The sequence below is a fragment of the Danio rerio genome, chromosome 12 (genome assembly GCF_049306965.1).
Source record: "Danio rerio strain Tuebingen ecotype United States chromosome 12, GRCz12tu, whole genome shotgun sequence".
In the NCBI taxonomy this organism is placed as follows: Eukaryota; Metazoa; Chordata; class Actinopteri; order Cypriniformes; family Danionidae; genus Danio; species Danio rerio.
In genome coordinates, this window is record NC_133187.1 from 5,099,274 (window position 1) to 5,111,294 (window position 12,021).

Below are 12,021 nucleotides of genomic sequence, written 5' to 3' on the forward strand. Positions count from 1 at the left end.
TAAGCGTGCAGGGATCATGCAGGATCTACCACTGTAGTTCAGTTCTTACCTCTTTCTTACAGTGTAAGAAGGTGTGGTATTTATAGTGATGCAGTGAATGGTAGAGACTGTAGATTCGACACATTTCTGTTGACAGCTTGAGGTCCTGGAAAAGACAGACGTGGAGACGTGTTAGCATTTAAAATAGTCTCTGTGTTGTTACTTTTAAATACTAGGGCTGTCAATGTAATTAATATCACGTTCAATGAATTTTCAACATTGTTACATCCGTTTGCAGTCTCACATGATCCTTCAAAAATCACTTTAGGCTGGTTTATACTTCTGCATTGTGATCGCGCTGACCCAGTGAATTTATACTTCTGTGTGCTGTTTGTGTTGCTCTGCAATAGCACTTCCGAAATGCTAGCTGGCAGTAGGGCTGGGCGATTTAGCAAAAAAAAAAATCTAGGTTTTTTATAAAGTTTGACCAATTCACAATTTCGATTTTTTTTTGATTGTGTAACTAGTCTTCTCAAAACATTAAAACCACATGACTGAAAGTAACTTGAAAAACCATCTGGTTATGGAACATTGTATTTTAAAAGGGCATGTCAAAAAAAATCGGTCAAGGTGTAAATAAATGTAAAACAAATTAAAGTTAAATTAAGTTAAATAGCGTTGCTGAAGATTTGAATAAGAAATATTTGTGTAAATAATGCAGTTGCAGGAATACAGAGGTATTTTTTTTGCAAGTTTTGCTGAGCCTAGGAAAGATTGGCTGTCAGCTCGGCTTTGACTTTGTCTTCTGATTGAATGACAGGTTGTAAAGCTGCTGCCTTTTTCTTAAAAAGATACAGTGGAAGTAAAGGACTGAACATGGAAACTGTAAAGCCTAATTTAACCCAATGTGTGAAGTTGTAGACGTATAGCAGGAGTAAATACAAGTACCAGATGTGTGTCTAATATAAAATAATATATTTAATCTATTTTTCTTTTTTCCCCCTTTTAAATACCGATCATTTGATGCGCTTTGCTCCACTCTGTATTATGCTGCCTGATCAGTCTGGTTTTCAACTAGGTCCGCTAAATGACGTCATGGGGCCGGGTACTTTCATTTTCACTGCTACAGTCCTTCACTTCTACTCATGTTCAAACCAAAAGATTGGCGCAGTTTTTCACATGGCAGGCTTTTACGTCCTTCATACATGTTGAGATCGAGTTTATCGACTTGAGTGAATGTCTTGATAATCCACACAGAAGTGCAACAAGTAAAATCCTACATGACTTCACGCTTTAACAGGCAGTCAAGCAGGTCGCACACCAGAAGCGCCGCGACACGGCGCGGACATGACAGTTTAAACCATCACACACCAAACGCGCACATTCACATGATATTTAACATGAAACTAAACAGATGGCGCTCTGTGGGCCAGCTGAAAAGAGAACTGCTTCGTGAATCGTGGCTGGGTGTGTGTATAGAAACCTGTTTAGAATTCTAAAATCCATGGCGTGGTGCTGTGTGGCACGTCGCCGAGAGGCGCTTCTGGTGTGCTTCCTGCTTCATACAGAGAGTGAACCAAAGAGCATTGGTGCAATTATAATGTATAAAAATTTTTTTTTTTTTAAATCGCGATTTCTCGATTTGATTAAAAATTAAATAGTCTTAAAACGTAAATTCGAATTAATCGAAAAAATCTGAAAAATCACCCAGCCCTAGCTGGCAGTATGTTTTTTTATGTTCCTCTCTGTCGAGTTTCTTCACAGGTGTTTTGTTTTTTCTGAAAGTATCTAAAACTAGCTCATTCAGAGCGGGAACTAGCAGATGTGCAACAACTTGAATCATAAGGTGAACACAAAACAAGTTTCCTTCACAGGACTCGGCACTTGTGAAAACTCGCTCCATTGTGTTTGCAGCTTTCAGCACCACCCACACTAGGCAAAGCGACCAAGCCATCCAATCACAGAGCTTGCTCAAAGCGCCGTTACATTTTTTTGAGAGGTGCGTCAGCACCGGACCATAGGCGTGCGCTTGACGCAGAAGTATAAATCAGCCTTTATAATGCTGATATTCAAGAAATAAGCAGAAGCTTCAAATCATTTATTTGCAATACAGTGTTGGCTGGAAGGTTTTGTGTTGACCTGTGGTTTGGGAACACTCTTTTTAATGCGGTTCAGAGTTTTGCGGTTGTAGCATTCTCCTCCCAGCCTGACCCTCACCAACCCCGAGTCCAGAGGCTCCGCTGTTATCTGAGGGAACGTGTGAAGAGTCTCCTGTAGAGCAGAAGCAGGAGAAGACATTCAGGAAACAGAGCTTTCTACAGGGTTTATACAATGCCTTTCAAGTGACACACATGTGACATAGCAGAAAATAAACTGTAATAAGCCTAATAGCGTTTTCTCTGCTGTTGTGAGGTCTACCTGACTAAAATGGCTTAGAATTATTAGCCCTCCTAAATTATTCGCCCCCCTGTTTATTTGTTTTCCCAATTTCTTTTTAACGGAGAGCAGATTTGTTCAACACATTTCTAAACATAATAGTTTTAATAACTCATCTCTAATAACTGATTTATTTTATCTTAGCCATGATGACAGTAAATAATATTTGACTTGATATTTTCAAGATGCTAGTACTCAGCTTAAAGTGACATTTAAAGACTTGGCTAGGTTCGTTAGGTGAGTTATGGTAATTAGGCAAGTCATTGTATAACAGGGGTTTGTTCTGTTAACAATTAAAATACATATTGCTTTTAATATTGACCTTAAAATAGTTTTTTAAAAATTAAAAATTGCTTTTATTCTAGCCGAAATAAAACAAATAAGACTTTCTACCAGGAAAAAAACATATTATAGGAAACACTTGCTCCTTGCTCTGTTGAACATCAGTTGGGAAATAATTGATAAAGAAAAGAAAAAAAAAAATCACAAGAGGGCTAATAATTTTCACTTCAACTGTAGGCATGGATAAATGTATAACAAAAGTGAGTTACAATTCTGTTATCAAAATTGAATCGGACTACATCCACAGAGAACTGTTTGACCAGAATGTGGACTAAAGCTAATAATACTGTAAATAACCAGGGCTTGACATTAACTTTGCTGATCATCAGCCACTGTGGCTAGTAGATTTCCAACATTACTAGCCACTTGCCATTTTAATACGCCACAATTTTGTTGTTTGGAAAATATATTTTATATGAATAAATGTGACTTTGACATACTGGAATTACTTGATTTAGATGTTGTGTTGTCTACATGCCTCCTCATTCATTTCACTTTTTGTGTGTGTTGTGTATTAGCTTGCTCAGTGTGCATGAGCAAATTTGTTGTGTCGCAATGCATTTAGTTTTTATTTCACATGACTTTTTTAGGGCTCAAAATTAAGAATTTACCAAAATTATCTCTGACCACACCAAAAAGATAATTAGTTATTTGCCAAAAATTTTAAATGCGTCAAAACATATGAAGAAGGCCTGAATCTGATTTGAGTAAATCAGAATCCATGTGATTTTTTTCCTGCTTACATACATGGGTACTAGAGCTGCACGATTCTGGCTAAAATGAAAATTGCGATTTTTTTTGCTTAAAATAAAGATCACGATTTTCTCACGATTCTGTAGATGTAAAATAAATGTATGGTAAAAACAAACATAGGGCATAACATCGATAATAATATTATGTGTAGGTCTACTGGTTTCTATAAATAATTCTATTCTACTTATAAATCTGATGTTGAATTATTATGTTTGTGATATATGCTTGCAATCTGTCATATTAGACAAATTTATTCTCTGGTAAAATCAGACATTTGCCATTATCAGATTATATTCAACTATATAGGCTCGAGTAGTTATACTGACACTGTAAACATTTATTTTCATGCACAACTGTGGGTTCACTATGAAAGAAAAAACATTTCAAATGCTTGCCGTAATCATAATGCGATATGATCATTTAAATGAAGTGCACACTTTTGGTTTCATTTTGACTGCTAAGTTCATACTTCGCGCGGCTCCCAAACGATCACTCTGTGCCATAAACAGAATATTATTTACAACTGTATTACCTGTTACTCGCAACATATGCAGGTTCTGTTCACTAAAGTAGGCGCGCGCGTCTATTATTAAGTAGAGCGCGCGCGCCCTCTCTATAACAGCTCACGGTCAGCAGCTCACATCACGTGTGATTTTCCCGGCCACGAAAACATCATTATATAAAGACAAAAATGACATTATTAGGTGAATTATACCTTATAAATACAGTATGTGACTCATTCGTGTGACTCATCATTTGGAGGTGTCAGTGTCACTGAGCAACGTGTGTAAAACGACGAAGACTCGTGCAGCCGCCTTTTCTTCTCTCCTGAACTTGAAAATATGATTGACAGAATCGTAGAAATGCTGGATTAAGATCGTCTAGGGGGTCGAATCGAGATCGCGATCTTTTAGCGATTAATTGTGCAGCTCTAATAGGTACATAGGCCATATCCCATTTGTGCCGGAATTGGCTCACTTGAACCATGAACCAGTGTAAATGCAGCCTATATGAATTCCTTACCAAACACTGGTGCTTGTGAATGTCCTTGATTTTTATGCAGTGGTGATTGTTGCTAAGGCACAAGCAGAGTAAAGCAGTGACTGAAGAAAAGAATCAAGCAGGCACTAATAATATCTGCACTACCTGGTGCTGGGAGTTCATGTTGACTCTCTTCAACAGCTTCCTCTTCTGCTCGCTGATAATGCTGTCGATCTTGCGCATTGGAGGAAGATACAACTCATCTGAAATGGGTAATAATACAAGAGGAAGGGTGAATTTGGGCTCGTGTTTTGATGATGGCAGCAGTAAGCAATGACTCTGGCATTACCTTCTGTGTCCTCCAGAGCCTGAATCATGTCCGGGTCGAGCGCCGTACTGACCAGCATCTCCACATAGCTGCGGTACATCTCGCGCATCGCTCGCGTGTTCAGGCCAGCCTTTACTGACACTGCTGGACACACAGGAAAAGACACACTCACATTAGCACTGCATGCTATTTCATGTAACAGAGTAGGGGTGTCAAAATCTAGTATTTCTTTGGTGCACCGCAATGCAGACACGAACAATTCAGTATCGGTTCAGTAAGTGAAGTTTATTTATAAACAAATTTCGAGAGGATCACGTGCTTATGATTGTTCACATCTGTTCCAACTTTTAACTGATTATCTTATCAGACGATTCTTAACTCACTATTAATAACCAGACTTTTCTCATCTCAATATCTTCGTCCAATAACACCCCCCCACACCCAACCCTACTTCCCTCCTTTCAAACGGGCGTCACGGTGGCCAGTGATTAGCGCTGTTGCCTCACAGCAAGAATGCCCCTGGTTTAATTCCTTTCCAAACCAGACGGCATTTCTGTGCGGAGTTTGCTCGTTCTCCCCGCGGTCGCGTGGGTTTTCCCCGGGTCCTCCGGTTTCCTCCCACAGTTCAAAAACAAGCACCCTAAACAATTCATCTAAAATATTTTAGCTACACTCTGAGTACAACTTCTCAGCATCCATATCTGAAACTGAGCTACAATAAGCAAGAGGGGGAGTCATCAAGATCTACCTGAGCTCAAACTCCCCTCTCGCCTTGCAACGGGAGGGAGCCCAGGGCTCGAGGATCGTATAAGCTCAGGGCATTCTCCCGGGACAGCACGCCAAATCTAGCAAACTAGATTATCAATCATCAGCTAAGTGTGAACTCTTGAATAGATATCGGTTCATAACTGGTTATTACGTAGTGACGTCATTATCTCATATGCGCTTTGTGGCAATAGTTATGGCAAGGGAGGTCAATTAAGGGTGCTTTCACACCTACACTTTTGTTTCGGAACCAGTCTCGTTTGCCCAGTTAGCGTGGTACGTTTGGCATATGTGAACAGGGCAATCGCGCTCTGTTCCGCGCCAAGGTAATTGCTCCGAGACCGCATGAGTGAGGTGGTCTCGGCTCGATTGAAACGAACCCTGGAGCGGTTCGATTGCAGTGAGAAAGCGATCCTATCCGAGCGCGGTTATATCACAGTGTTTTATGGATATGTAATAGGCATAAGGCTATATGAAGAGATAATTATCAGCATGGCAGGAAGTTTCACGAGTCTCCGGATGCCCGTAAACGAGTGATGTTCTCCCGCTAATCCTGCGTCTCCCTCCCGGTTCTCAAATAGGCATCGTTGCGCACCCTTCACCCCTCCCTACCGCGTCTCTCCTCAGACACGTCGCGTGCGCGCACCTTGTCAATCACTTAACCACCACCACTCCTGACAGCTGAGCGGGACGCTGCAAAATAAACCCTGACACTGACCAATGTGAGGAGAGTTTACTCACACGTGACTTGTTTTAGCTCTTTTGGTCCGATTAGAAACTTTGCAATGTGAAAGTGAACCGCTCCAAGAGCAAAGAGCAACAGTGTAACAATTGTAATCTCTGTTTCGGAACAACTGAATCGATTCACAGGTGTGAAAGCACCCTAAAACACTCCAACAACTTAAGAAACAGACCACTTGTGCCTGAATGCTTACAGTCACAGGCCTTTCGGGACACGCACATTGAGATATTGATGCTGAAACTGCCCTACATGCTGCATGCCACGCTGACTCATCTACTCACTTTCATCCTCGCTTGCTGAAGAGTCCGACTCTGATGACGAGGGCACTTCCTTCAGCCACTTCCTGCGCTTCTTGGGCGGAGGTTCTGCCTTTACCTTTGCTGGCTGAGGTTTGGCCGAGCGCTCGCTCTTCTTCTCCTGTGCGCTGCTCTTCTTCTCCTCCTTCAGCCTCCCTCGTTCGCTCACCACTGGCCGTTTCTCAGGTTTCTGAGGTGGCGGCGGCGGAGGAGGAGGAGGAGCCAGAGCTTTCTTCTCCTTCTTTTCCTCCTTCTTGTCCTCCTTTTCCTTTTTGTCCTCCTTCTCCTTCTTGTCCTCCTTCTCCCTGGTCCTGAGCACCTTCTCTTTGTCCCGCTGCTCTCTCAGCCGAATGTTGTTCCTCTCTCTGGTTTCACGCGGCTCTCTAATCTTCTCTCTGTCTTTCTCAGCCTTCTCTAAGGGAATCTGGTTGTTGGGAGGTGGAGTTAATTTCGGGACCGGTTGAGACTGTCTTCTGAAAATCAAAAGAAAAAAAGACTAAGCTATCATTCAAGATCTATAAAATAAAGCAAACAAAAGAAGAGAAATCAGTTTATGGGTTTTTGTTGTTTGTAAGATACGGGCTGTGTCCAAAATAGCAGACTTCCATACTATACAGTAGGTTAAAAACAGTATGTCATAGAATTAGAAAAACAGTATTACTATTACTTCCGGCGAGATTCTGAAGTGTGCATCCAATAGACACTACGCTCTCCCACAATGCTTCGTAAGAGAATTCATGAATGAAAGTGAAGCGGCACAACTGACGCAGGTGGGTGATGTGACGATAACAAAATGGCAGATGTAGTAGTACAAGTAGTACATTTACATTCAAATGTAGTACCTACTGAGTAGTAGGCAATTTCGTACACAGCCATGATTTAGCCAAGTAATATCACAAAAGGACATTTTCCTGAATATAAACATGAGTAAAATAAAGTATGACTTGACTTTTACGCTGGCAAATATGATGTGTACACATGCAAATCTAACATAAGTATCATATCATGTCTACTAGGGGTGGAACGATTCATAAATACACAGGTTCAGTTTGTATCTAGGGTTGGGTCGATAGAAGATTCCATCATTCATCACTGATGGCCGATAGACATCACGATGCCGACCTGGCATCGCGATCCTCCACCCTGCCCGTCACGAAAAATACACACGACCCCGTTACACGTCTTATTTAAAAAAAAAAAAAGGCATTTTAGAATGAAAACGATCCGCATCCACAATGGCGTTTCATTGAGCATTTCTGAAAAGCCTTTTTACCACTATACCGCTGAAAACGCACATCTTGTGACCACACACTCTTTCATGCGCTGCAGCGTCTGAGCTCCAGCAGTCTGCACGTGCTTAAAGCACAAAACCCCAGAGCAGTGCACATCGGACAAATTATCATGGATGTACCGCTGGATGGCGTCTCACTATAGTTGGAAACATGATATTTAATTAATCCAGTCTCTAATGACTCTTCGGTCTTTTGAATCTATCAGGTAACGTATCACAGAGTCAGTACACTGCTTCAGTCTTTCACTTTCACGCGTGTAGTAATTTTAGTGAAAACCTCAGACACTGTTGGTTGGTTGCTGTTAGTTGTGCACCTTTTTTACAAACCAAGTTTGTTGATGCCATAATAACGACACAGATCACTCTGCCTATTCATGCCAGAGTCTCGCGGTAAAAGTGATTGACAGGTGATAATTTGTGTGTAGCTTATCTTTATTTATTTATGATTTGGTTATGGGTAAAACAAAGACCATGTGGAACAGGTAGTTGAAACGGTAGGCTACAAATTATTAATTTGTTATGAATTAACTATTCATAAATAATGAATTCACCGCTGCCTACGACGGCGATACCATCGACTATCGTGATGTTTCACATTAGACATTGTACGATGACAAATTGGTCGACATCCCCCATCTCTATTTGTGTCACAGCTCTATGGTCATATCTTATTATTTGACTTGATATACATTGTAAGGGGAGGCAGGTTTGGTCAGTGGGTAGCGCTGTTGCCTCACAGCAAGAAGGTTTGAGTCCCGGCTTGGTCATTTGGCATTTCTGTGTGGATTTTGCATGTTCTCCCCGTGTTGGCGTGAGTTTCCTCTGGGTGCTCAGGTTTCAAGTCTAAAGACATGCGCTATAGGTGAATTGGGTTAGCTAAATTGTCTGTAGTGTATGTGTGTATGTCCTGGTCCCCCAGGTTAGGGGTTGAGTGTAGGGCTAACAAACCCACCTCGTAAAAATGAGATGTTACAAAACACCAACATGGTGCGGCTAAATATCAACTTCGATATGAACGGCCCTCAGAGTAAGTGTGCATTGTAAGAAAGCTGTCTCTATAGTCATTGATGTGGCAAAACGGAAAGGTGGGTCTCAGTACCTCAGGTTGAGACTTGGTCTGTGCCAGGGCTTTCGGGAACACACCCTTACGTAGTCTTTTTTGTTTATGTTTTCCAGAAACTTCACATAGAGCCGCTGGTAGCGCTTTTTAGCATCTCCAAAGTAACCCAGATACTAGGAGTAGGGAGAGAATTGTGGAAGAAGAGAACAAAGAGGAAACAAAGTGACATAGGTTAAATCACAGAATTATTCATCCAATCATCAACCATTCACTCTACTTCATGTCACTCCAAACCTTTAAAATCTGCCTTCAAACCACAATTGTAGGATATTTTTAATTATAATTTGAGATATTTCCGGTGCATCCATTTCAAGTCAGTTCACAAAAACAAAACTAGATAAAAGTATTTAATCAGTTTATTGGATAAAGCAATTGTGTCCTTTAGAGGGCTTGAATTAAACAGCCTAATTTATATTAATATGTTATTATAAAAACATCATAAACATGTTCATGCGTCAAAGTTCTGGGTAAAGAGACTTTCATTAAATTCATGTGCTTGTCATAAGGATTAACACATTTCTTATGGGTTCAGAACAGCATGCATTCAAGTCAATTATTTTAATTTTGAGGTTTAAAGATCCTTTTTTTGCACTGATAAATATCATACCGTTCAACATGCATGGTTCACTTTTACATTTGTGAATGATTCTCACTGCCACAATTTATAGAGTGCTCAGAATATTTGCATGATAATAACACAAACTAACAGTAACCTTAATACAGCTATTTTAAAACCAAACACTAAGCAATAAAAACACAGATGTTTCCCATTGCAAACTGCATTAATAAATGAGCTGAACACATAACAGTAAAAATAGACTCACATTGCTAGTTGCACAAAACTGTCTTTGCCCATCCTTAATCTCAGGGGAAAACTTCTGCAGCAGAGCTTTCTGTACACGCCAAATGGGAGGGGGCTCTCGTCCAGTCCGAAGGGCCATCTAGGGAGAAATGACATTAACTTAACCCCTGGTACCCCACCAAGCAATTTTGTGTTTAACAGATGTCTAATAGACATCTAAACATCTAGGCCAGGGATCACCAAACTTGTTCTTGGTGGTCCGGTGTCCAGCAGATTTTAGCTTCAACCATAATCAAACACACCTGAACAAGGTGATCAAGTCTTACTAGGTACACTTGAAACACCCAGGCAGGTGTGTTGAGGCAAGTTGGAGCTAAACCCTGCAGGGCACCGGGCCTCCAGGAACGAGATTGGTGACCCCTGATCTAGGCTAAAATAAGCCCAAATTTGGGCTGAGAGTAAAAATCTAGTAGATCTCTAAGAACAGCCCGAAACTCGACTAGTCATCAAATACACAGAACAGACTGACTATGGAGTCATTCATTCTATTTAATGACGAGTATTGGGCTTTAGTCGGATTGAGGTAATCAAAAATCGCTGTTTACATGATAAACTCTTAATCAGAGTATTGTCTTAATTGTATTAAAATCAGAGTATTGGTGTCCATGTAAATGCATTTACTCCCTTCCCAAACGTAGCCTTATTTTAACCAAGTTGTTTGTTCAGACATCGATGAGATGTCTGTTAGATTGTTTTAAACATAATAAATCCTTGCAAGGACTACACCATATATTGCATCACCACATATGACTTTTACACTTGCTAACAAAGATTTAAAAATAAGCTGAATATCTAAAAAGGACTTTGATGTACCTTCAAACTCCTGATGTCCTCAATCCGTACCACAAACTCGTCCCTCTCTCTGAAAATGCCTTCGCCTCCACTCTCACTCTCATCCTCATCAGTCTCTCCAACAATAGCAGCACTGCTTTGTTTCTGTGCCAAGTGCAATGGTAGAATTTGAGGTGCAGGACGCTCTTCTGGGGATTCAGGCTCTGGAACTGACTCCTGGACCGGAGGTGGACTAGGTGAAGGTGGGTTGGAGGAAAGGTGAGGTTCTGCATGAGGAGGAGGTAGAGGAGATGGGACAGGCACAGATGGAGCCACAGGACTACGTGGAGGTGAAGACTGTTGTGGTGGTGATTTCTGAGAAGGAGAAGGATTGTCCTCCTGTGGCGGGACAGGAGATGGAAGGGGGAGTGGAGGAAGCGGTGATGCCGAAGAGGCAGAGGAGGGAGCAGGAGAAGAAACTGCAGGGAGTGAAGTCAGAGCTTGGGATTCCACGGCTTCTTTAGGTGAGTCTGCAAGAGAAGAGAGTATTGTTCAATTTTAATCTCAGTAAAATGCACAATATGAAATGTAAATTACATAACATTTTCTACAAAGCACTAACAGTGTAGATGTCCGATTAGGCATGGGATGATAACCAGCTTTAAGGTTTACCATGGTTTAGAAAAGTCAAGGTTTTAAAACTAAAATCTTCTGTTATACCGGGCCTAAAGTATATTTTGCTTTTTTATGCGTCTTTAAGACTATTTTATTTAATTTCTTATGGCCACAGGAGAAAAGAACCTTTCACATCATAAGCTACCGTCAGCCATCGATTCAGGAAACATTTGAAAAACAAATCACTTATAAACCAACATCCACGCATGCTATAGTCCTGAACAGTGGCTTTACTTTATACCCAAAGAAAAGAAAGGTATCCTAAGATGCCTTTTCAAGTTGCAGAGAAATCTGAGTATTTTAAACTAACTTTAAATGTTTCTTGGAATAAAATATATTGTGTTCAGTGGGGGAAAAGTAGCTGTTTTTACCAAGAGATTAAAAAAAAACACATTTTAGAGCAGTAATCACAAAACCGTGATAACTGTATATAGGGTTTTCATAGTGTCAAAATCTTAAACAGACCAATGCCTATGCTCAATTTTGACAAAGTAGTTAAAAATATATTAAAATATGTGACAATTCAAATAAGTTGGGATGTTGAATCACGATATGATTTTGAACTACAGGGCCCATTGTGTTTCCTGCAAACATGTGCAATATCGCTGATCAAACTAATAGTTGCAAGTGATTGCGAGTGTGGGTGTTGATATTGAGGAAGCTCCATCCTCATTCAAATC

The 12,021-nt window shown here is 40.6% G+C and overlaps 2 protein-coding genes across 5 annotated transcripts in view; both read right to left on the reverse strand.

Moving 5' to 3' along the window:
• The window catches only part of fra10ac1 (FRA10A associated CGG repeat 1), an 855,621-nt gene that overhangs the window by 224,552 nt on the left and 619,048 nt on the right, over positions 1–12,021 (reverse strand). The gene's annotated exons all lie outside the window — the stretch shown is intronic.
• The window catches only part of prr12a (proline rich 12a), a 30,843-nt gene that overhangs the window by 3,112 nt on the left and 15,710 nt on the right, over positions 1–12,021 (reverse strand). The window contains exons 7-14 of one of the 4 annotated variants that reach the window (XM_073918078.1): positions 10,709–11,196; positions 9,858–9,974; positions 9,013–9,146; positions 6,608–7,092; positions 4,841–4,960; positions 4,657–4,754; positions 2,119–2,250; positions 50–145 (exon numbers count right to left, since the gene is read on the reverse strand). In XM_073918078.1, coding sequence (XP_073774179.1) covers positions 50–145; positions 2,119–2,250; positions 4,657–4,754; positions 4,841–4,960; positions 6,608–7,092; positions 9,013–9,146; positions 9,858–9,974; positions 10,709–11,196 — 1,670 coding nt within the window. Of the gene's footprint in view, positions 1–49; positions 146–2,118; positions 2,251–4,656; positions 4,755–4,840; positions 4,964–6,607; positions 7,096–9,012; positions 9,147–9,857; positions 9,975–10,708; positions 11,197–12,021 lie in introns of all 4 variants that reach the window. The other 3 variants (XM_073918077.1, XM_005156015.5, XM_005156014.5) reach the window with 3 other exon arrangements.